At 48.7% G+C, this 25,247-nt stretch overlaps 1 protein-coding gene across 2 annotated transcripts in view; it reads right to left on the reverse strand.

Moving 5' to 3' along the window:
- PIK3C2B (phosphatidylinositol-4-phosphate 3-kinase catalytic subunit type 2 beta) overlaps positions 1-25,247 on the reverse strand; it is a 497,568-nt gene that overhangs the window by 49,890 nt on the left and 422,431 nt on the right. For both annotated transcript variants that reach the window (XM_069633113.1, XM_069633114.1), the window contains exons 26-28: positions 24,234-24,343; positions 3,294-3,495; positions 2,868-2,992 (exon numbers count right to left, since the gene is read on the reverse strand). In XM_069633113.1, coding sequence (XP_069489214.1) covers positions 2,868-2,992; positions 3,294-3,495; positions 24,234-24,343 — 437 coding nt within the window. The remainder of the gene's footprint in view (positions 1-2,867; positions 2,993-3,293; positions 3,496-24,233; positions 24,344-25,247) is intronic.

The following is a 25,247-nucleotide window of genomic DNA, read 5'->3' on the forward strand; positions in this document are numbered from 1 at the left end:
TGTTACCCTCTATAGTGGAGCGTTTAAAGTTGGGGACAGAAAGGCAGTCTTTATAGGCTGTTCTTGTGGGTCTCAGGGAGGTCCGTCTATGGAATCTGTCGATCAAATAGATCGGGGCAGCGTTATTAAGGGATTTGTGAGTGAGTGAGGCAGTTTTTAGGAGAATGTGTTCTTTGATATTATTTTTTACATTTATAAAGCGCACAAAGCGGCCTTGGGGCATTGTGGCACTGTTACAGTAGGGTTTACCTGGTTACATAGAAAAAAAGACGTGACAGCTGTCTGTAAGGCAGGTTTCGAGAAACTTAAAATTCTGAGGAAGATCCTGCCTCTGTTACCCTTGGACAGCCGACCTACGATGGTCACGTCAACCATAATGGGGTCGCTAGACTACTGAACAGGATCTATCTGGGGCAATGAAATACCAGGTACAACGCATGCAGGTGCGCCAGGATTCGGCAGCTAGATTGACGCTTAATGCGCCTCGTCGGGCCTCCTCTGCAGCTCTGCTACATCGGCTCCACTGGCCACCGGTTGCGGCATGGATTGAGTTTTAGATACTTGTGTCACTCACTGGGCTCTACACCGTGTAGGTCCAGATTACTTGCAAAATAAGATATGGAGTTACTATCCAGCTAGGCAGCTATGCTCTTCCTCTCAATTACTTCTTAAAATGGAGGTATCAGCATGCACGGTTGGGAGGCCACTCCTTCTCAGTAATGGCTCCTACATTACGGAATCTGCTTGCATTATCATTGAGAGTAATTGAGGAGCACCTTCCCTTCCTTAGGCCACTTAAAACCCATCTGTTTTAACTAGTCCGTGTGCAAATCTGCAAAGAGCTTTTTTCCGATCTCTGTACTGTCAATACTAGAACCTAGACCCCTTTGGGCCTTAGTGTGCGCTTTATACGTTTTAAATAAATAAACCAAGAGAAACTGGCGTCTGTGTGTTGGCTTGCATATGGTAGGTTGTGTGCACTGGCTTGTATCCATACAGTCCAATGCCTGGGGCGTTTCTGGGTGGCTGTTTGTTGTGTTGGGGTGCGTCTGTGTTTTATGTGTAGATTGCTGGTATTTAGGGTTTTTCGCACTGGCTTGTTGTATCCATTTGGGATGGGTCCAATGCCTGGGATGTTTCTATGTGATGGTTTATGTAAGGGTGTGTATGTCTGTTTTATGTGTAGGACGTTTGTGCGCACTGGGTTGTTATGTCTGTACGGATAAGGTCCAGTGTCCGGGTTTGTCTGTGGTAAGTGTGTGTTGCTTGTGTTGTGTTTGCCCAGTGGCTGTGTATAGTGTTTGGGTGGTGTGTTTGAGGAGGTAGAAGCGGGTGGGTAGTGCTTTGGCTACTCGCTAGGATCTTCTATGTGGCTAATCTACACAGTCCTACCTGTTGTGACAAATTACTAATCTCTATAGTCTTCTATCTTAGTCGGACGCAGAGTTAATCTTCTCAGTTCTATCCAAATGTGAAGCATGGCTAAACTTCCCAATTCTATCCAGATGACGCATGGCTAAACGTCTCAATTCTATCCAGGTGACGCATGGCTAAACTTCCCAATTCTATCCAGGTGACGCATGGCTAAATTTCCCAATTCTATCCAGGTGACGCATGGCTAATTGTCTCACTTCTATCCAGGTGACGCATGGCTAAACTTCCCAATTCTATCCAGGTGACGCATGGCTAAACTTCCCAATTCTATCCAGGTGACGCATGGCTAAACTTCCCAATTCTATCCAGGTGACGCATGGCTAAACTTCCCAATTCTATCCAGGTGACGCATGGCTAAACGTCTCAATTCTATCCAGGTGACGCATGGCTAAACGTCTCAATTCTATCCAGGTGACGCATGGCTAAACTTCCCAATTCTAGCCAGGTGACGCATGGCTAAACTTACCAATTCTATCCAGGTGACGCATGGCTAAACGTCTCAATTCTATCCAGGTGACGCATGGCTAAACTTCCCAATTCTATCCAGGTGACGCATGGCTAAACTTCCCAATTCTATCCAGGTGACGCATGGCTAAACTTCCCAATTCTATCCAGGTGACGCATGGCTAAACTTCCCAATTCTATCCAGGTGACGCATGGCTAAACTTCCCAATTCTATCCAGGTGACGCATGGCTAAACTTCCCAATTCTATCCAGGTGACGCATGGCTAAACGTCTCAATTCTATCCAGGTGACGCATGGCTAAACTTCCCAATTCTATCCAGGTGACTCATGGCTAAACTTCCCAATTCTATCCAGGTGACGCATGGCTAAACTTCCCAATTCTATCCAGGTGACGCATGGCTAAACTTCCCAATTCTATCCAGGTGACGCATGGCAGCATTTTCTAAAAACTGGAGCCAGAGAGGAACAATTGCTCACCTGTTAAAATGGTTCTAAGGCATGGTGATAATCTGCAGACCCCCCTGCGACCCGCTCCCACTCATGAGCTTTCACTACCGCCTTTCTAGGTGATCCAAAAAAGTAACCTAAAGGGGGTCCCCAATGATGGGCAGTTATCACCTCTGTGAAACCACAGCCGTGCAAGAAAGTAATCTACCGAAGAACGGAGAGACGCCATAAAATGACTTATTCCAAAATAAAGAGTTCAGGGGGCTTATTCAATGCTGAACTTTCCAACCAAGCAGGCGCCCCTCTGGACAATAGTCCTGTAGACCGGCTGCTTCTGGTCCGTAAGCTTCTCCTAGCCATGAGAGATTGATTGAAACTAGTAGGTCTGCTAAACAACCCAAATCGCTTATTTTTCCATCTCGGTTGTCTAATCTAGTTCAGGTCACTGAATGCAGATATGACACGAGGGCAGAAACAAAGGTCAGGGGTCATAGTGGACTGGTGGAGAGCTTGGATGGTACCTGGGCAGCTGGGAGGATGGGAAGAGCAGTCGCAGCTTGTTATGAAGCTCCTGGAACTCTTCGAACGACCTCTGGATGAAAGACATCTCGAACGGGCCCTCTCGCTGCACCTTCACAATGTACACCTGCATGAATAAGGAAAAGATAACATTTTACACCTTGGGAAGTGGGCTCCAGAAGTATACTTATACAAATGGTGCAGAGTATCCCCAAAAGCAGAGGGGTCTGGTTCAGAGAATCTGGAAAAGTTGAAACGGTTGCATAGTCCAGGAAAGTAGAGAGGGAAACAAAGGGCGCCAAAGAAGAAAAGCAACTGAAAAGGAGAAAAACAGGAACGCAAGACACAAAGATAGGGCCTGCGGAGAAGGAACAGGCGAGGAAACAATCCAGAGATAGGTCACTAGGGAGGATGACGTGTGCACTCACGTAACCCTTGTTGGGGTTGAAGATCTTCTCGTAGCGGCAAAGGAAGACATCCTGTAAGCGCCCATCAGTCTTCAACGTGTGCATCCGAGGAGCAAAGGACAGTGCCAACCTGTCGTCCGTGCCAGTGAACTTCATCTGCGCCAGGTTGTGGATGAAGAAGTTGAGCTTGGTGGCCACACTGCCCAAGCTGGACTCAATCAACCTACAAAGTAAATTCACAGGATACCCTGGTCAGTAAAGGTCAGTCTCCAGAGATCTGACTGAACACCACTCCCCTTTCCCTGCATGTGGAAAGGTTCCTCCCTTCGACAGTACAATTAGTAAGGAGGCAGCGCCTTTTATGGGCGTCATCGTAGACCGCTTGTCCCCAAGAGGCAGCCTGGGAGCTTACACTGTCCCGTTCAAGAGGCATTGGTAATGCATTTTGTGTGTGAAGCACAGCATTGTTAACTACACTAATCTGCGCTTGACCCTGCTCGTGCCCCAGTGTCCTTAAGTAACTGCACATTATGTCATGTTACTGGGATTTATACAGCGCAGTGCTGACAATTGTTTAGTTTAGTTTATTATTTGATAATGCGCACAAAACCCAGGTGTCGCCGGGCGCAGCAGGTACAAGGATACTTGAGCTTAGGTTGCCTACAGAGTATAAGAAGCATGTCAGTACAGTGCATACATGTCAATACAAGCAGTTGAAATGAGAACTGACATGTTACAGTATTGAGAATACGTATATACAAAAAGGTAAAAAGGGTAAACGCAAAATGGTCTTAGACTGGGTTTCAGGAGTATCACGGCCGTTAGGTACAGCTAAAATTAGTTGTCATAGGACCAGAGCCAGTTATTTACCTTACATCTGAAGCTGGAGTAGGGTAGGTTAGCTCTCAATGCAGTGGGCAGTGCAATCCAAGCCTGGGCAGCTCTGACAGGGAAGCTTGCTCCGCCCGCTCTGGATCGTCTAAATCTAGGGGTTTCTAGCGGAGGTGGTTGGTAGCCCTAGTGTGGTGGCTGGACGATTTTCTAGTCAGTCTGGCCGAGATGTAGGGGGGTGCTGTGTTGTTGAGTCCTTTGTGGGTGAGAGATAGTGTCTTGAGGAGGACTCTGTCGCTGATTTTTAGCCAATGGTGGTCTTTCCTGATGTTGGAAATATGTGCTCTACGGGGTATGTCAAGGGCTGCTCTAAGAGCGTTATTTTGAAGGATTTGCAATTTATTTATGATAGTTTTATTAGCTCCTGCATAGAGGGCATTACAATAGTCCAGTTTGGACATGACTAATGCATTGGCAAGCGTGATGCAGTTAGTTTTGGAGAGGTAAGGTCTACAGGTCCCGATTAATTTGCAGGTGTACGCTGTAGAGGATGCCAAGGTATTAACTTGTTTTTTGAGGGATAGAGTGGAGTCAAGATAAAAGCCTAGTGTTTTTACCTCAGTTGCCACCTTGATTGTGTTACCATCTTTGTTAAAATTGCGATAGCTGGGACTCCGTTTTTTAAGGTTGGAGTCGGAGCCCAAGATCAGTATCTCTGTTTTGTCGTCATTTAGGCAGAGGCCGTGGGAGGCCATCCATGCCTGAATGAGGAGGTACATTTTGTTTACTAAAGCTGTGTCTTCGACAAAGTTGCCTGATAGTGGTATGATAATCTGCGTATCGCCCGCATAATTAGTATATGTTACCCCTAATCTGTCAAGTTTGTCGAAGAGTGGCTTAGTAAAGATATTATACATTGTTACATTGTTGGGGAGACACATGAGCTTTGTGGGACACCACAAGTGATATGGATTGGGTCCGCTGCCGCTACAGGGGAGAACACTCTCATTGTACGGTTAGCTAGGAAGGATTGTACCCATGCTATAGCTTCACTTGAGAAATGGGCGGCAGATGCTAAGTGGTTGCATAATACTGCATGATCCACCAGGTCAAAGGCCACTTATAGGTCAAGGAGGAGGAGAAGAGCTGTACTACCTTTATCCTTCAACTCGTCGATTTGTGTCTTGAGGTCGATTAGAGCCATTTCAGTACCGTGAAGTGGTCTGAAGCCAGATTGCCGTGAGCCTAATAGTTGGTGCAACTCCAGATAGAGTAGCCTACCTCCAGATCCAAAACTATCGATGATTTTAAGGAGAAATGGGACCATGGTAATGGGCCTATAGTTAGTGGGGATGGCTGGGTCAAGTGACTGTTTTTTGAGTAGGGGCAATACCCAAGATTCTTTAAGGTTTGTGGGTACAGTACTCGTATTGAAGGAGGCGTTGATTAGTTTCGAGATGAAGGGTGCTAAATCTCTGGCTGCATCCTTAATGACTTGCGCCGGGCAACCGTCACCTTGGCAGTTCGAGGGTTTAAGGGATAGAATAACCTTTTCAGTTTCCAGTATAGAGATGTTCGTAAACCTGAAGGGTTTACCAATGCTTTGGGTGGATGTGCTGGGCATCTCTTTCAGTGGGGTGGTGTGAGTTTCACTAGGGCTCAGGGAAGCTTTTTTCTTAGCAAGTTTAGATTGAAGGGTTGTGATTTTATTTGCTAGTGCATTTTGGATGCTGGTGCACCAAGATTTGTCCTTGGGGACATTGTCTGTAGGGGCAATTGGGTTTTCCAGTTCTCAGAGAATAGTGAAGAGTTCTTTGGAGTTCGAGTTAGCTTTGCTGATTCTTTCGTTGAATTAATCTTTTTTAGTTTGATTTATTTCCTTCTTGTATCTTTTGGCAAAGTTGGCAAGTGTGGGTTTATTGTCAGCAGAAGGAGTGCGCCTCCAAATAGCTTGGAGTTTGCGTTTATGGATGCGCATTTCTTTGAGTTGGGTAGTGAACCAAGAGTTAAGGTGAGTTTCACGTTTACTTTTATGGCGCTCTTGCAGATCTGTAAGACAGGGGCATGGGTTAGGTTATGGGGAGAGAGGGAAAACAAAGAGGCTGAATTTCATCAAAAGGAATTCCCCGACAGGTCACTTACATCGAACAGTGGCCTGTCAGGAACTGCGCATGTGTTTACGGAATCTTCGAAGTGGCGGAGTGTGAGGTAAGTAGGTGTGTAGGGAAGGGTGGGGGTGTGTCTATGTGTGTGCAGGGTGTCAGGGCCGGCGCTGGTGTGTGCAGCATGTGCAGCTGAACTTGACCCCGCGCAGGGGCGGGTGCCACTGACTCCCGGTTTTTGCAGGCTACAGTGTGGACCATGCGCTCAGAGTAGCTAAACTTGCTGCAGTGCACTCTGAGCACACAGGGGGCCCATGCTTCAGCATGCATGATGGGGAAGCTTGCTGGTGTTGTGGACTATCTTATCAAATGCAGCTGTTCTACCTCGAGGCTGGGCTCCCTTTTTGTTTGTCATTTGAGGCAATGTGTTAGATCTCAACCTCCTGCTGCTGCAACTACCCCACCTCCCAGCAGCCCAATAGGCTCTACTGGCCTTTTAAGCACTGCTGATCACTTTCTTAAAGAGCATTTAAAGCGGGTGCGATTTACAAGTGATGGCCTATTTAAGAGACCATTGTTTTGGACAACGTGTTCCTAACGTTTTATTTTGTAAGCACATGCAAAGCACCAGTTAACTGTCTAAAATATGTACCTTCCTCCAGCACACGTTCCTTTCTGAGTTTTTCTAAATCAGAGTGCAGACTCCCAAAAGCACAGAATGCTTTAAGAACACCACATGTCTACAAAATAGGGCATATAATGTAGTTTTCATTGTTAGCACCTGTATTCATATGCATACATTTTTGGGCAATTGAAATCGTGATGTGGCGCTAGTACTTGCAGGTCAGGGGAGTGATTGGAAGGGTAGGGGGTGTAGGGGGCCACTTATTCTCACAGCAGTCCTTAAGTGTGTGGTTTCAGATGTGAAGAAGAGTTATAAGAGAATATCAGAGAATATAAACTAGCCCCAGCACACGTTGGGCTGCTCATCAGCTCCAACAAACAGTGCAGGCTTGTCCCAAGTCTAACCCTTAAGGATGACATGCTGTTGGCAATGTGGGCAAACCAGGTAGGCATTCACCCACCAATCCCGTAGCACCAATTACATTATTGAAACTTGACAATCTGTGATACTAATATATATATATGAGCCAAGTCACACATTCCACAACGCCAACTAGTAGCCATCGCTGGAGGTTCACCTCCAGTTGTGAGCCACAACAGCAAGGCATTGTGGGTATGCAAATTAGCCCAAATGCAAACCTTTTTCTCCAGGAAATTGTCTTTGTCTAAGAGGGCAGTGCTACTTCCGGGGCACCAGTGGTCCAGGGGTGAACATCGGTTTCTAAACCAACAATCAACCCCACACCTCTAGTACACCAGAAGGGATCCAAACGGATTGGAATACAAGTAAATTATAAACCTCCATGTCCAATTTTGGTAACGTGGACGGAACAGCAAGCTCATCGCCGCAAGGTCGTGGATCGTTGGTTAGTTGCAACACTGCGAAAATACAATTATTACCCAATGATAAAAAGGACTGTCCAGTCAAGGTTGTATAAAAATATTGACTTTATTGTTACTACAACAGGCCGTTCTAACACACTACAATTACCATCCCCAGTCTAAAGGAACACAGAAGACAGACAGTTTCACGAAGGAAAGGGATGCACTCTGGATACTGACAGGAGGGTAGTTGGTAAAGTAACCAGTCTTATAGTTCAAGATTATTTGGTTTCAACAGCAAAGGGGCAAACGGTTGTAACTGTCTCTAGGAGCCTTCAGAGAAGGACCAGGGTGGCACAACCACAATGTACCTGGTGCTGAAGACGTTTTTGGTGCTCGACAGCGTCAAGGTGTTTCCAGGGCGCTTGGCATCCCGTGAGACAGTGAGTGGCGGTAGATAGCTGCGGGTACCAGGCGGCAGGCAGTTCGGCAAGCGAGACTGGATGGATGTCTGCAGGCTGTCCGGCACAACGGCTCGGGCCAAGAACCGCTGTCTCTGTGCTGGTTGGCGGATTTGGAATGCTGGTCAAGGCCTCTGACCGCTCTGGTGACTGCGGCATGACAAGAGTCAGTGGTGCAGCCGGGAGCGGTTTGGGGACTCGACTGTCTCGAAATTGTCCTTTAAAAGTTGGATGCTGGATGATGCTTGTGTGGCACTCCTCCTAGCTTCTTCGCAGGGCTTGTGTCCTTTCAAGGCAGACGGTCCAAAGCTCAGGAGGGTGTTAGCAGGCAACAGCCTTGTCCTTTGTCCAGAGACTCTCAGGGACTTCTGCCTGCTGTCAGAACCTAGCAGGGCACGCTGTGTGCTGGCTGGGTACTGGTTCTGGAGCTGCTGGATGGGCCCTCCAAGTCCGGTATCTCCCTCTGTTCCCTGCGAGATGTTTAGGGGAGGGATCTTGCTTCCCTCTTTGAACTCCTGGCCTTCCTTCACTGGCGGAAGATGCAGCAAGGTAGACTGTACCTTCAGCTCGGGTCCAAATGAGTCCTTATTACTCCTTGCAAAGTCTTCAGATTTCCTCATTAGTGAGGGGTTCAGCCCCCCTTTAAAGCCAAACGGGGCCCCAGTGATTGGTGCAGGCTACGCCCACCTTAAGTGAACCAATCCTAGGTGCCCACCAACAATCTTCACTGATGCTTCAGGTCAGAATCAGAGCGCTTGGCAACATATACTTGCAAGTCCCACCCATCTTCCTGTCTGCTGTACATCAAAGTGTCTCCCTAATTAACTGAGCCCTATGCGGCGCTTGGTCACAACATGGGCCTCCTTTGAAGTAGGGGGTTGCAGGCAGACTTTCGTCTCCTACAATACACATACTTCCAAGGAGGGGTGTTAGTACCACGTTCACACTGCAGTACAAAGAGGTGTTGGTGTCTGGTCTCCATTGTCACTTCCTGCACCCAGGACTTCCCTGAGGCCTATTAATTAACATTCTTCAGGATTTGCCTCCACCAGCAAGGTGCATCAATGGAGATGCAAATCCATGGGGCATCGAAATGCTAATGAGGCTGCCCCCGGCCAGAGGCTTTAGATGTACCTAAAGCTGCTAGGTGTCAGCTACACATGACAGGGGAGGGCAGCGCTGGTAAGCTGTGTCCTCCCAGAGTACATGACTATTTTTCTGCTGTGCAGTGAGAATGGGAAATATGTGTGGGAATGGCCCCGCATATTTTCCCAAGGTTGATCTCCCATCATTCATTCTTTTTAATGAAACAAAGATCAAAAAGCCCAGGCGAGCGCACTCTCCCTGTGCGGATGGTCGAATTCCTCACATCCTGGAGTTTTAACGCAGGTGTCCGCGGATCCCTCCCGTTAGCCGTCAGGAGCAGCACATCACTCAGCTCCTGGAAGAGGTAGGGGCCATGCTGCGAAAAGGAGTGATGGAGCTAGTTCCCCAACGGCTCTGGTGCTCCAGAGTCTATTAAAGATACTTTCTGGTCAGAAAGAAGACAGGGGGCTGGAGGCCCATCCTAGACCTACGACTTCTGAAGAAATACCGGAAGTCCCAAATGTTCAGGATGGTCACGTTGCAACACGTGCTCAGCCAACTGGAAAAAGGAGACTTAACGTTGTTGGACCTTTAGGACGCCTACTTCCACGTCTCCATTCACAAGCAGCATCAAAGGTTTCTACACTTCGTGGTGAGGGACAGCACTACCAGTTCAAGGCTCTACCTTTTCGGTTTGAAGTCGGCCCCCAGAGTGTTCACGAAATGACTGGCACCAATGGCAGCCCATCTGCGTCTACAGGGAATACATACCCGTTCCTGGACGACTGTCTGATTCACGCCCGCTCGTGGGAGCTGGCCGACAGACACACAGAGACGACTGTCCAGCTACTGACGGATCTGGGATTCTCTGTCAACTATCCAAAGTCCAGCTTAACGCAATCACAGAACGTGCTGGCCGTAGGCGCCAGACTCAATACAGTGTCTTGCCTGGCATCACCCTCGGAGGAGATGGTAGCAGCCATTCAAGGAAAGGTGCAACAAAGACATCCACAGTGCCGGCCATCAAGTCGTTACTGGGCATGATGTCATCCTGCATCTACCTCATCCGGCTATGCAGGCTGCAAATGTGACCTCTTCAGGAATTCCTGGACGCTCGTTGGATACAGGTGTCCGGAAGCTTCGCAGACAAGATGTCTCTAAACGACAAGTTCCGTTGGCCGATAGGATGGGAGGCGTCTGCTCCAACATCGCCCAAAGCACAGGATTTCCGAACCCCCCCATACCAGGAGACGATCACCACGGACACTTCCCTGGAAGAGTGGGGAGCGCACACCTGACTTCTGCACTCCAGAGGCCTGTGGCTGCCGGAGGAGAAGGATCTTCATATCAACATCCTGGAGCTACGGGCAGTGTTCTGGGCCCTCAAGTAATTCCTTCAGTCTCTGAAAGGCAAGGTGATGAGGATCTTCACCGACAACACCACCACCATGTTATACATCAGGAAGCGCAGGGTGGAGGGGGCACTCGATTCCCGGCGCTTTCCAAGGAGGCGCAGGACCTGTGGTGCTGAGCCGTCAGACAAGGGATGTTCCTCGTACCTCTCCACCTGGCGGGAGTGAAGAACACTGTTCCAGACTCCCTAAGCAGGGAACTGCGCTCCTGCCACAAGTGGGAACTTCATCAGGATCAATTGCACTGCCTGTTTGTCAAATGGGACAGGCCGCAGATAGATCTGTTTGCAACAGCGGCAAACTCCAAGTTCTGGAAGTTTGCCAGCAGATTCCACCAGCTGAGGAGCCTGGGGGACGCGGTCTCCTTCCCTTGGGAAGGCCTGTTCCTGTCCGTGTTTCCTCGGTTCCTGCTCCTGCTACAAGTCAGCAATACATTCAGACAGTGTCCATGCAAGATGATGCTCATCGGCCCGGCGTGGCCGAGTCAGATTTGGTATCCAGACCTTGTCGGCCTGTCGTCGGCGGCTCCGGGCAAGCTGCTAATAGTTCCGGATCTTCTCACTAGAGAAGGAGGTGCAATCCTTCATCACGACCCAGGATCGCTGAATCCGAGGGCTTGGCTCCTGCAGCCTTAGAGTTTGTAGGATTATGAGTTATCTGCAGACTGCAGGGAGGTCCTCGCCAAGGCCAGGGGGTCATTGACTTAGAAGTGCTACGATCACAAGTGGAAGCATTTTGCTACGTGGTGCCGGTTTCAAAAGATTAACCCTCTCAGGGTCACGGCCGTGCAGATCCTTCCATACTTGCTATCCTTGGCCAAGGCCAGACTGGCACACGCCTACATCAAGGTACATCTGGCGGCTATCTCCCGCTACACCAAGTCTTCATGAAGATCGTCGCTTTGCTCCCAGACTGGTCAAGGAATTTCTCAAAGAGCTTTTTCGATCTTTCCCGCCGGTGAAGGTTCCTGCCCCGGCGTGGGAACTCCACATGGTTCTGATGAGGCTGATGGGGGGGGCCCCCTTCCAGCCTATGCATCAGGCCCCACTCGGTTCCACTTGTGGAAAACGGCTTTCCTTGTAGCCATCACCTCTGCCAGAAGGGTAGGTGGGTTCCAGGCGCTATCCTGTAAGCGACCATACCCGACTTTCCACAAATCAAGGGTGGTCCTGCGTACGCACCCCTCTTTCATACAGAAGGTTCAGTCGAAATTCCACCTCAACAAGCCTTTGGTGTTACCTATGTTTTTTCCTTAACCTCCGTCACCGGCGGAAAGGGCCTTGCACTCGCTGGACGTTGCTCGTGCCCTGTAGCTCTACGTGACACGCACAAAGGGTTGTGGGAAGACCTCACATCTGTTTGTGAACTTTGGTCCTGTGAACAATGGGAAGGCCTTGACCAAGGCTTCCATTTCAAGGTGGCTCTCCGCTGCATCACGCACTATCATCAGTTGGCAAACTGTCCACTGCCCGGCCGTCCGAGAGCCCACTCCACCAGAGTGATCGCTGCGACAACAGTTTTCCTGTCTGGTGTGCCCCTGCTGGACATCTGCACGGCTGCTCTGTGCAGGTCCACGCACACCTTCACGAAGTTCTACTGCGTCGACAGGAATTCCGGGGAGGAGTCCAGAGTTGGCCAAGCAATGGTACGTAACCTGTTTGCTTGAGGTGACCTTGTTCCGGAGGTAAGAATCAATTGTTTTTGTTGAGCCTTGACACCTCCCGTGGTTGTGTAATGTTGTACTGCTATGTATTCGTTATTCATGAGCATGTCAATACATGCCAGATCCCATGCTGGAGAAGGAACAAGTTACTTACCTGTAACTACTCTTCTCCGGCATGGGTCTGGCATGGAGTCACATGCAAACCCTCCCTCTGTCCCCTCTGCAGCTCTTCTTGGTCATACTGACACTTTACGTGCTTACCAAATCTGAAGATGGCTGCCAGAGGAGGGGTTTAGGGAGAAGACAGTGATTGGTTTAGAGGCGAAATACAGTTTTAACGTGAAAGTGAAATGATTTCTCTTTTACAGAGGATGCCAGCCTGACAGGGAATATTCATGAGCATGTGAATCCATGCCAGACCTATGTTGGAGAAGAATAGTTACAGGTAACTAACAGACCTTCCCTCTACTCAGCGCTATATAAATTCAATAAACAAACATACTCTGCAGTGACCTAATCCTCCTCCTGTCCCCAGCAGTGACATCACAATCCCCTCTTCTTAGCAGTGACATAATCCTCTCCTGTCCCCAGCAGTGACATCACAATCCCCTCCAGTCCCAAGTAGTGACATCACAATCCCCTCCTGTCCCTAGCAGTGACATCACAATCCCCTCTTCCCAGCAGTGACCTAACCCCTTCTGTCCCCAGCAGTGACATCGCAATCCCCTGTCTCTAGTAGTGACATCACAATCCCCTCCTGTCCCCAGCAGTGACATCACAATCCCCTCCTGTCCCGAGTAGTGACATCACAATCCCCTCCTGTCCCTAGCATTGACATCACAATCTCCTCTTCTCAGCAGTGACCTAATCCTTCCTGTCCCCAGCAGTGACATCACAATCCCCTCCTGTCTCGAGTAGTGACCTAATCCCCTCCTGTCCCTAGCAGTGACATCACAATCTCCTCTTCTCAGCAGTGACCTAATCCTTCCTGTCCCCAGCAGTGACATCACAATCCCCTCCTGTCTCGAGTAGTGACCTAATCCCCTCCTGTCCCCAGCAGTGACATCACAATCCCCTCCAGTCCCAAGTAGTGACATCACAATCCCCTCCTGTCCCTAGCAGTGACATCACAATCCCCTCTTCCCAGCAATGACCTAACCCCTTCTGTCCCCAGCAGTGACATCGCAATCCCCTGTCTCTAGTAGTGACATCACAATCCCCTCCTGTCCCCAGCAGTGACATCACAATCCCCTCCTGTCCCGAGTAGTGACATCACAATCCCCTCCTGTCCCTAGCAGTGACATCACAATCTCCTCTTCTCAGCAGTGACCTAATCCTTCCTGTCCCCAGCAGTGACATCACAATCCCCTCCTGTCTCGAGTAGTGACCTAATCCCCTCCTGTCCCTAGCAGTGACATCACACTCCCCTCTTCTCAGTAGTGACCTAATGCCCTCCTGTCCCTAGCAGTGACATCACAATCCCCTCTTCTCAGCAGGGACCAAATACCCTCCTGTCCCCAGCAGTGACATCGCAATACCCTCCTGTCCCCAGCAGTGACATCGCAATCCCCTCCTGTCCCCAGCAGTGACATCACACTCCCCTCTTCTCAGTAGTGACCTAATCCCCTCCTGTCCCTAGCAGTGACATCACAATCCCCTCTTCTCAGCAGGGACCAAATACCCTCCTGTACCCAGCAGTGACATCGCAATCCCCTCCTGTCCCCAGCAGTGACATCGCAATCCCCTCCTGTCCCCAGCAGTGACATCACACTCCCCTCTTCTCAGTAGTGACCTAATCCCCTCCTGTCCCTAGCAGTGACATCACACTCCCCTCTTCTCAGTAGTGACCTAATCCCCTCCTGTCCCTAGCAGTGACATCACTCCCCTCTTCTCAGTAGTGACCTAATCCCCTCCTGTCCCTAGCAGTGACATCACACTCCCCTCTTCTCAGTAGTGACCTAATCCCCCTCCTGTCCCTAGTAGTGACATCACACTCCCGGTTTTCTACTCGCGGCCGGAGCCTTTAGCCTGTGTATTTCAAGAAGTTTCAAAATGCGAGTGTTATTTTCAGACGCAGCCTTCGAGCGGCTTACACCGTGAATCCCGGATTACTAACATTTTGGTTTACTTGTATCCAAGCCGTGGGTAAGCATTAGAACCTTCATTGTAGCACTTATCCATAGGTCACTTGCATTTATAATACTACTATATTCATTAGGGCATTTGGACAATAGATAACTAGACAATTTATTTTGTTGTAGGATTCGTTCTTTAGAACACTTGAGAAACTCATTGCATCGTGAGGACTTAACTACCACTGGGCACCATCTTTAGCCCGCAGCATTTTTAAGAGCATTTCACTATCTTGGACTGGACTGCATATGTAGTGAGAGGTATGCCTTCACATTTACTCTCTGAGCTCCATTAGCTCGCTTTCTCAGGCTATCTATTAGCATTTTTGAATAGGTCTCAGAACATACACCCATTTATTGGAGTTTGTAAGTGACATTCTGTTTTAGTCAGTTCAGACGTTATTATTATATCACATGATTGTTCTTTAAACATTTAGATTGCCGCCCTGACAGAGAAGTTGTTCACTAGTCCTGAATTTTGAGGACCGACACCCGCACAACATGCCATAGAGGCTGTCACTTTTTCTTTTCAAGAACACTATTCAAAGGTATGTTAGTCTCTACCTGTGCTTTCTAATCCGTGTCCTGTTACAACATCTGGGCATCTTCTGTGATGTTTTCATGTAGATGATTAACATGTAGGTTCACCTCATCTCGGCTATAATTCAGACAAATCAACTGTGAGGATTATTTATTGGTCACATTTCCAACTCCCCCTGGAAGGATTGGTGCCTTTGGAAGAATATGTAACTGGTTTAATACATATGATCGATATTTTGGTTCTTTAAAAATATAGGAATTTTAATGGATCATTTCACAATTAATGGGTTTTGCCTTTGCCTTTTTACATGCTTGGTGAGCGCTTTTGTTTAGGAGTATTTACTAGTCAAAAAACCTGACATGCGCTTTCTTCATTTCATTTTTCATACAGTTTACAATTCACTTGGCTCTAGAAGAAGGGACAGGATCCCGAAACGCGTCAGCCATTTTTTACTTGAGTTGTGATTATATACGCACTGGGTCCACAAGGTCCCAAACAATTTGTATATTGTATATCATTTGATATTTGGTTTTGGTCTCAGCATCACAAGATTAATTGATGTACATTTCTTCAATTAAAATGGTCTTTAACCACTGAACTCTAAAATTTGAAGCATTTGTTTGTCTTGACATTATATGATTAAATATTTTACATCACCATATATCTATGCTTTATTTTAGATTTACCCTTAATCGTTATTATACGGGATACCAATAGTGTGCAGGGGACGGGAGGGCTCCTACCTTTGGATCCTCTTTTTTTCTCAGTACGGATAGGTATTTGTGATCCTGTGCCAGGGTCACGTCTCCTCCCCCGCACCTTAAAAGATTACTTAAAATTATCTACACTCACTTCTTAAAGATTTTGAATACGTTAGGTGTGTGCATCTAGATTCCCCTCTACATCACACTCCCCTCTTCTCAGTAGTGACCTAATCCCCTCCTGTCCCTAGCAGTGACATCACACTCCCCTCTTCTCAGTAGTGACCTAATCCCCTCCTTTCCCCAGCAGTGACATCACAATCCCCTCCTGTCCCGAGTAGTGACATTACAATCCCCTCCTGTCCCTAGCAGTGACATCACAATCCCCTCTTCTCAGCAGGGACCAAATACCCTCATGTCCCCAGCAGTGACATCGCAATCCCCTCCTGTCCCTAGCAGTGACATCACAATCCCCTCTTCTCAGCAGAGACCAAATACCCTCCTGTCCCCAGCAGTGACATCGCAATCCCCTCCTGTCCCTAGCAGTGACATCACACTCCCCTCTTCTCAGTAGTGACCTAATCCCCTCCTGTCCCTAGCAGTGACATCACACTCCCCTCTTCTCAATAGTGACCTAATCCCCTCCTGTCCCGAGTACTGACATCACAATCCCCTCCTGTCCCTAGCAGTGACATCACAATCCCCTCTTCTCAGCAGGGACCAAATACCCTCCTGTCGCCAGCAGTGACATCGCAACCCCCTCCTGTCCCTAGCAGTGACATCACAATCGCCTCTTCTCAGTAGTGACCTAATCCTCTGTCCCAGCAGTGACATCACACTCCCCTCTTCTCAGTAGTGACCTAATCCTCTGTCCCCAGCAGTGACATCACACTCCCCTCTTCTCAGTAGTGACCTAATCCTCTGTCCCCAGCAGTGACATCACACTCCCCTCTTCTCAGTAGTGACCTAATCCTCTGTCCCCAGCAGTGACATCACACTCCCCTCTTCTCAGTAGTGACCTAATCCCCTCCTGTCCCTAGCAGTGACATCACAATCCCCTCTTCTCAGCAGGGACCAAATACCCTCCTGTCCCCAGCAGTGACATTGCAATCCCCTCCTGTCCCTAGCAGGGACATCACAATCCCCTCTTCTCAGTAGTGACCTAATCCTCTGTCCCCAGCAGTGACATCACAATCCCCTCTTCTCAGTAGTGACCTAATCCTCTGTCCCCAGCAGTGACATCTCAATCCCCTCTTCTCAGTAGTAACCTAATCCTCTGTCCCCAGCAGTGACATCACAATCCCTTCTTCTCAGTAGTGACCTAATCCCCTCCTGTCCCCAGCAGTGACATCGCAATCCCCTCCTGTCCCTAGCAGGGACATCACAATCCCCTCTTCTCAGCAGTGACATAATCCCCTCATGTCCCTAGCAGTGACATCACAATCCCCTCTTCTCAGTAGTGACCTAATCCTCTGTCCCCAGCAGTGACATCACACTCCCCTCTTCTCAGCAGTGACATAATCCCCTCCTATCCATAGCAGTGACATCACAATCCCCTCTTCTGAGTAGTAACCTAATCCTCTGTCCCCAGCAGTGAAATCACAATCCCCTCTTCTCAGCAGTGACATAACCCCCTCCTATCCCTAGCAGTGACATCACAATCCCCTCTTCTCAGCAGTGACATCACAATCCCCTCTTGTCCCGAGTAGTGACATCACAATCACCTGCTCTCAGTTTTAAGGACAGAGGGGATTGTGAGGTCACTGCCGAGAGCAGGTGGTTATTGTGTTGTCAGTGCTGAGATTAGAGGGTTCTGATAGCTCTGAAGGAGAGAGCAGTGAGTGTGATGTCACTGCTGAGATCAGAGGGCTGTGACGTGCTGCTGAGAGGGCGGGCACGAGAACGGGGCAAGTGAGAACCTTGTCACGATATGTTCTGCAGTTGAGGACGTGTACTGGACAGGACACCATTGTGCACTGGGTCAGGGCCTGTTTTACTGTTAAAATCCTACTGTGTCGCTGAAGTCACACCGTTTAGCATCAGTGCGTGGCATTATTGTTCCGAGAAGCACCGATATATGGTAATGTTGTAAGAGATTCCCTGTGCCATATTTCAAACTGGACCTCTATGAACTCTGGTTTTCGCACCGACCACTGTCTGCTGGTATCCGCCCATTGCACCCCTCTCCGGTGTTTACGGTTGGTGCCAGTTTGCAATAAGGTGGCAATGCTCAGGAGAGCCACTGTGTGACAACAAGCGCCTAGTGATGCATTATTCCAAGTATGTCCAACCTGCCCTCATCTCCCTCTGGATGGAAACTTGTGTGCCCGCGCTAGGTTGGCATGGGAGCCAGCCAGGGCGCCAGCGTTGCAGGCTCCTTGCATCAGAAGTGAGCAGCCAAGGCGTGACCCTTGAGCCCAGCCTAGGAGTCCGGAAACTGCATCACAGAGCAAAGTCCACGCAAGAGCCTTTAATAATGCCATGCCCACAGCAGGCCTCAGTGTGAAAGCTCCACCAGGAGTCTGCAAGCTGTGGCTCTCCAGATGTCTTAGACTACGACTCCCATGATCCCTCACCATTGACGAGGCTGGCTAGCTCTGATGCCAGGTGCTCTCCCAGACGATTCCTAGATACACAAGGCTCGTATCTGAAAGCACAGGCGGGCACATACTTAAATATAGCGCTGCCGATTGCATTCAGTGCACCGTTGCTAGGCTTCAGAGACCAGTTGCACACGTTCGGAAATAACGCTCTCTTTGTTGAAGGAGCAGATACTTTTTTGGCAACGAGACTCTGGGATCACCGAGCAACTCTGAAATAAATAGTTTGAATATCTAGTGCTTCATGGTGGAATCGTCTCACATCTAAGCCCTTTACCCGATTTAATGGAACTCACTGTATCGACCTCAGAGGATTGCATACAATCGCTACAGTAAGGGCTTGCATCAGCCAGCTGTTTTACCAGCGACATAAATGCAATACAAATGTTGGTGTAAAGAGCAGAGCAGACAGGGCCCCTAGTGGCCGGAAAATACATGTGCACGCCCAGCAACTTTTATTTTCATTGCTTCAATTCTAAACCTCACCAATAAAAATGCCAAGACTACTTTAATATTAATAGAAATAACATCTCCAGCGTGCTGCATGAGGCTGGGTCCAGCTCTCTGGCGCAGCGCGTTGCCACCCCTTTCAAACCAGTAGAACCAAAGGGAACAGCGTTTGCTTTGGTGTTGGAAAGGGTTAGGCATTTTCCAAGCACAGCCATAATGCTACTACTTTGCAAAAGCTGGCAAATGTATACTATGACAGGGCCTGCACAAGAGTCAGAACTGTGATGTTTTGCCAGTGCTCGTTTCGGACAGGAGTTCGATGCAAGGGACACTTGTTTACACCAGGAGCTGGCTTATAGCTTCAAGCAAGCCGTTACATTTCAGAATGATAATTATGTGTTGTTTATATAGCGTCTTAATCCAAAGCGCTTTACAGACCACATATTTACATACAGTATCACCCAACTGAAATTGGTACTCATTTGTCGACCTCGGAAAGGTGAAAGGCTGAGTTGGCCTTGCTGGGATTCGAACCTGTGACCCTCAGATCACGCTCAGATCGCAGCAGCGAGCGCTCAACCCGCTGAGCTATCGTGCAGGCTGCTCAAAAGGCACAGAACTAGACTCAGGGATCCGAGGAGGAGCAGGCAGTGGGTGGGACTAGAAATAGGGATTAGCATGGCCATGGGCAGTCAATGGGGCATTAAATAACCAAAAGCATCCCCTCCAGACTGTATTCCTCCTTGCATCCCATCTCTCTAGTAGGATAGCTCAGTGGCAACACACTCGTCTTGGAAGCAAGATGACGCAGAGCAACATAGATTTGAATCCGGGGTTCGTGCTTAGAAACCTCTTTGGTATTAAGTGTGCATTATAAAAAACTATTATAATCATACTCCCCAGGGCAATAGTGTTGGCTTATGGGGAGCGCTTACAGTGCCAACTAATAGCCAAAACTAGAAATGACCCACCAAGTTTCTCTGCATGGGAGCATGTCTAATTCTAAAAAGACAAAGTAACCCAGGGGGCCTGGCAACACCTTCCATTTCACCTGAAACATCCTGGAAAATAGAACTTGAAATCCAATTCTACAAATTGTCTAAAATTCCTTTTTTTTTTAAAAATAAAATAACAGTCAAATTCTGTGCGATGGGAAAATCACAGTGGTTTTCTCTACAGCAATGGACCCTCACGGAAACGAGAATGTCCTTGTTCTAGAAACACCACCCCAGAAACGGATGGGTCTCCTCGAACTGAAGTACCTTGTGTACAGTGCTTAATTAGTAAGAAAATAAGTGCCAGGGCCCATTTATTGGGACAGGCAACTCCCTGCCCACTGTTGATAGTAACCACGGCTGCTCCATACTGTGTCAACATATTTATGGTTAAAGCTGCAACTCCCACTGGTTCAATGAAGGTGATGAATGATTGGATTCTAGCAGTGTCCTACATACACGTCGATGTTCTTTCGAGCCACAAATAATATGTCATGTGTTTCTTTAAAACACATCATCGTTAACATGTTACTCTACTTCGATCACTGGCAAGTGGAACATATGAACATCTAACCACAGACAAAAGAGCAAGCACGCTTTCCTCCTATGTCGAATTGATGGACACATACAGGCAAAATTATTACCGAACTAATGACATTTCCTGTCAAACACTGCAGTAAGGTCCTCTTGTATAGGTTGTCACTCACGGCAGGCACTCCTCTCAGACATTGGCCTTTATGCTGGCCTTGCCTCTGTTTTGGGGCTGCTCACTGGCGACTGTCCTGTTGCCAACCCACCCTGCTGTGGCAGTGCTGCTGGGTATTAAGGTGGAGAATGTGTACCATTGCCAGGCAGGCTGAGTGGAGCAGTGTGCAGGGATGGCTAGCATGAGTGACCAGCATGGTCCCACTCGTTTATTTATCTATTTATTGGTTGCTTGTTAGGCGCTTATACAATAAGTAAATACTGTAGCAAAGCGCCCACAGGGCAGGTATGGAGCAAGGGCGGGGGAAAAAAACCCATTAAAATCACAAGATTTAAGAGCAGAGAGGGGGGAAAGGTAGAAGGGGTGAACCTACTATTGCCTTGTGAGTATTCAGAACGTGCAAGTGCAGCAAGAAAGAGGGAAGAGGTAGCAAGTGGCAGGGAGTCCGAGCTCATGAGTGAGCCGCAGATGAAGTGCTAGGAATGTGAGTGCTACACGCACTGGGGCCGCGGGAGGTGTAAGTGCGAACCTCCAGGGTGGAGGGTCTGCAGATGCAAGTGCTGTGGATAGACAGGAGCTGTGCAGGATTGATGTGGGAGCTCAGGGTCCCAAGGATGCATAAGGGACCAGGACACTGATCGCAGCAACTGTGGGATTAGCAGAGGAGAGAAGGGAAGGAAGAAAGAGGAAAAGTGGAAAGTTTTAAGGAGCTTCAGGAATTTGAGAAGATCCTGCTCAAGGCGCAGAGGGAGGAGGAGGAGGCTATTGCATAGGAGGGAGCCCGCTGAGGAAAGTGAACGACCACCTACTCTCTGATTAGCTAAGCGCTTTACACACAGAGTTGGTGCCAGAGGAACATAGTGGTCTAGAGGGAAAGTATTTAGTGAGATAGAGTTAGAGATAGTGTGGTCCTCGGGACCAGACAGCCTTGTGGATGATGCAGAGGGATTTGAATTTAATCCGTACAGCAAACGGGAGCCAGTGAAGACTTTTTAGTGCAGGAGAGATGTGGTCCCTGGGCTTAAGGCCAAGGATAAGTCTTGCTGTCCTATTCTGGTTTAGCTGGAGGGGTCGCAGAGTGAGAGGTGGTAGATTCAGGAGGTGGCTATTGCAGTAGTCAAGCCTAGATAGAACTAGGGCTTGGGTCACATTGAGTCTCTGAGGGAAAGTGAGAAAATGAAATGTAAAATTCCTTTGAGAAGGAATAGCTGAAAGTGGGACTTCTTGGCAATGTCCCGAGTGGGAGGCGGGTAGGAGTCGAAGGACTCCAAGGTTTCTGGCTTCAGTTGAAGGCGCAGGGGGAGAGCCCAAGGAGGAAAGCCAGAGTGAGGGGGGAGAGAAGGAGGGAGCAGGGGTCCCTTTCGGAAGGATCTCAGTTTTACAAGCGTTGAGGCAGGGATCGTTGGAGACCCATCAGGACTGGATGGCAGATAGGCAGTCCGGGATCATGGAGGGTGCAAGGGGGTCAGCAGGGAGTTTGAGGAAGAGCTGTGCGTCATCTGCGTAACACTGGAAGTTGGAGGAGGCGGCAATGAGGCGTACAAGGAGAGCAAGATAGATGTTAAAGAGCCAGGGGAGAGTATAGATCCATTAGGGACACCACAGGTGGAGAGGGGAGGAGGAAAGGAGAAGGTGCCCAGGATGACTTCGGAAGAGCGGTTATTGAGGAAAGAGATAAGCCAGTCCAGTGCCCGTTCCGAGATACTAAGGGTATTGTAGAGCCTTTGTATGAGGATGGAATGGTTGACTGTGTCAAAGGCAGAGGACAGATTGAGAAGAATAAGGACAGCTGGAGTCCAGAGATACAAGCAGTTCTTCACGGGTGTTCAGGAGAGCAGTTTCTGTGCCTCTGGATGCTCGGAATCCAGATTGATGGTCATGGACACTACCAACAAGTTCAGTGTGTGAGTTGAGTTTGGGCAAGGCCAGCTTCTCGAGCAGATTTTCCAGGACAGGGGTGATGAAATAGGGCGGTAGCTGGCAGGGCAAGTAGGGTATTAGGATGTTTTTTTTCAGTAGTGGGGCGCACAACGGGGATGGGGGGTGCTTAAAAGGAGAGGGGAACGAGCTGGTGGCAAAAGAGTGATTGCAGAAATTAGCAAGAGTAGGGGCAGGTGGAGGAGGTCTGTGCCTTTAAAGGTTTTCTCAGGTGGAGTACAGGGGCGTGATACACCAGTCAGAGGAGGGAGAGGGAGAGAGAGAGAGAGAGATTAGATGGGGGAGATCCAGGAGAAGGAAGGAAGTTAATGAGAGAAGGAAGGATGCGGTCAAAGAGAAGGAGTTTGGGTTGTGGACTCGGAATCAGGATTGTGCGAGTGTGATGGACATTAACGAAGCAACGTGAGGATGAGAAACCAGCAAGGGAACTTCCCACTTGGTGCCACTATTATTGGATGAGCATGAGGAAGGAGAGAGTAGAGATGACATGGGGGGTCTATAGATCTGGAGAGGGGACAGAGAAGATTATATCAGTGAAAACCTCTCTAGAGGGAGCGCGGACATAGGTGTCTGCAATCGGAAGTCCAAGGTTTGCACTCAAGATGTATTTTTTGTGTTTTTTCCTAGCGGACTATGAGAGAGAGGGGGGATAGGCGATAGTGTAGCAGTTAGAGAATATAGGTGAGATGGAGAGAGCAATAGGTCGGCAGAGGTTTAGACAAGAAATGAAGGAGGAGTGGCTGCACAGCACAGTTCTAGCTAAACTCACCAGCAGGCCTAGTAGTAGAAGTCGGAAAAAGAATAACTGCAAACCACAGAAATAGAATTACATCAGATAAGTGGTACAGAAATGTAGGACTATACACACTTAAGTTCGATTTTGAAAACGGAGGCAACAAAAACAATGCATTGTTACTCGAATGTAAAACTAAATGGGCAAAGCAGATGGTGCACAGATCTAATGCTAAACGCACCTAAATTAAGATTTTAAAATGGAAGCAGCAACAGTGCTGTTGAGGTCGGCCATGCTGGAAGGTGCAGGCCCAACCAGAGATGGAGGGCCCAAATGGCTTGTTATTCATGAAAATGGTTAATTAGCCGTGACCTGCCAACCTGGGCCAGACTGTTGTTGCTTATTGTGTTACTATGACAGACAATTAAAATAATACAATTACCAAATTACCACAATTTAAACTGGGCTCAGAAATAAGTGACAGGGCTCAGAAAGAAGTGCTGGGGATGAGCCCTGGCAAACATCCCTCAAATTAAGCCCTGCTTGTCTATAGCACTAGGAACGTGTGGCTGTTGTGGTGTACATGTCAGGTAAGGAGGCTGGTTGGAGACACACTTCTCCCAGGGCAGGAAGCTGGAGCTTGTCTTGGCCATATCCCTGGCACAGGCTTTCATTTAAGAAAATAATGCATTCTAGGAGCTGGGCAAAAGTACCGGATTAGTGTGGGGGAAAGTAAAGGAAAGATATGATAGATTTTATTTGATTCACGCCCATACACAAGTGTTTCAGAGGTGACAGGTCAAGGGAGGGAAACAAGGGAGGGCAAAACAACTATCTTCCTAGGCCCAGTGACATTGAGAACGCGCAAGTGCAAAGACTGGGGTTTAACAAGCCCCAAGGATATGGGGCCATCTGGTCTCCCTCCAGGTGCCTTCCTTAACCACTTAAATGTGCAGCACGTGGCTGTCCAGGTTCTTAGCATTCCCGATAGACCGCGCTGCACCGCGTCAGGAATTCTTGCCATGGTTAGGCAGTTCAAGTAACCGGTTTGCGGCCTCGCTCCAGGAAGCACAGTTCCACACTTATCTTTCACGTTCTACCTCTGGGTTTGTACTGGACCCTACATGGAGATAGCAGAGGTCACTGCGCATAATCATGTCTCACCTGGTGAAGTAGGTGGTGGCGTCGGCTTCCGAATCCTGCGGCCGCAGCGCATCGTACACATACTTCAAGTCTTCCAAGTTGGAGAGCTCGGGGATGCCACAGGACAGCATCTGGGAGAAAGGGGCATGGAAGAGTCAGTGGGGGGCACATGGGTAAAAGGTCAACGGCCCTCCCCTCCATTGCACTCAAAATAGCCCTCGTTCAAATTCTGATTCTTTCAATGCATTCCATGCACACGTGCACCAGGGCAAGGGCTACACTAGTGCGCAACCTGTGCCACATTGGCACCAGCTTTAACATTGCCCTGGTGCAAAACGACATTAAAAGAACAGTTTTCTTGCATCAAGGCATGTTTGCCTTAGTGACACTTGCATTGGTGCAAGGTTTCCATAACGAGGGGACAAGGCCCGTTTCTGGCGTACACGGTGAAGTGTCCCGGAAGCTATATATAGGATGCATTCCTCACCGTAATCGTATTTCCGCAGTTCACACGGATGACACATATATTGGTTGACTTATTGTTTTGTAGTGCACCATATAAACTCTTTCATATTTAGACGTGATGGCCATCATGTTTAAAAGCCCCAGGAATCCGTGTGTAAACGTTGTACGTATGGCTTTGGGCGACCACACGATGGCTTTAGCGCGTTTTTGGGAGATGGAGCAGGGAATTTACGTTGCTCCCACTCTAAGGCGTTTGCATCTGTATCTGATTTTCATGCTAGCGGAAAAGCAGGGGACTCGCATTGCATGTGAACGCCTGTCACCATGCACACTAACACGCATGCTTAGCGTAACCCTTCCCCAACCCCCCAGCGAAATTGGCACTCTGGAGAAAATGACTATGTATCTGCTTTCCATAAATGCCTACATGGTTACACACTTTAAGCAAGACGGGCTGGTCTGTACGCGACAGCGGAAGCAGAGGGTGTATAAGCGGTCCGCCGGGCTGGTCTGTACACAGCAGCAGAAGCAGAGGTTGTCTAAGCGGTCCGCGGGGCTGGTCTGTACGCA

Source organism: Ambystoma mexicanum, chromosome 13, assembly GCF_040938575.1.
Source record: "Ambystoma mexicanum isolate Mex_15411 chromosome 13, UKY_AmexF1_1, whole genome shotgun sequence".
NCBI classification, from domain to species: Eukaryota; Metazoa; Chordata; class Amphibia; order Caudata; family Ambystomatidae; genus Ambystoma; species Ambystoma mexicanum.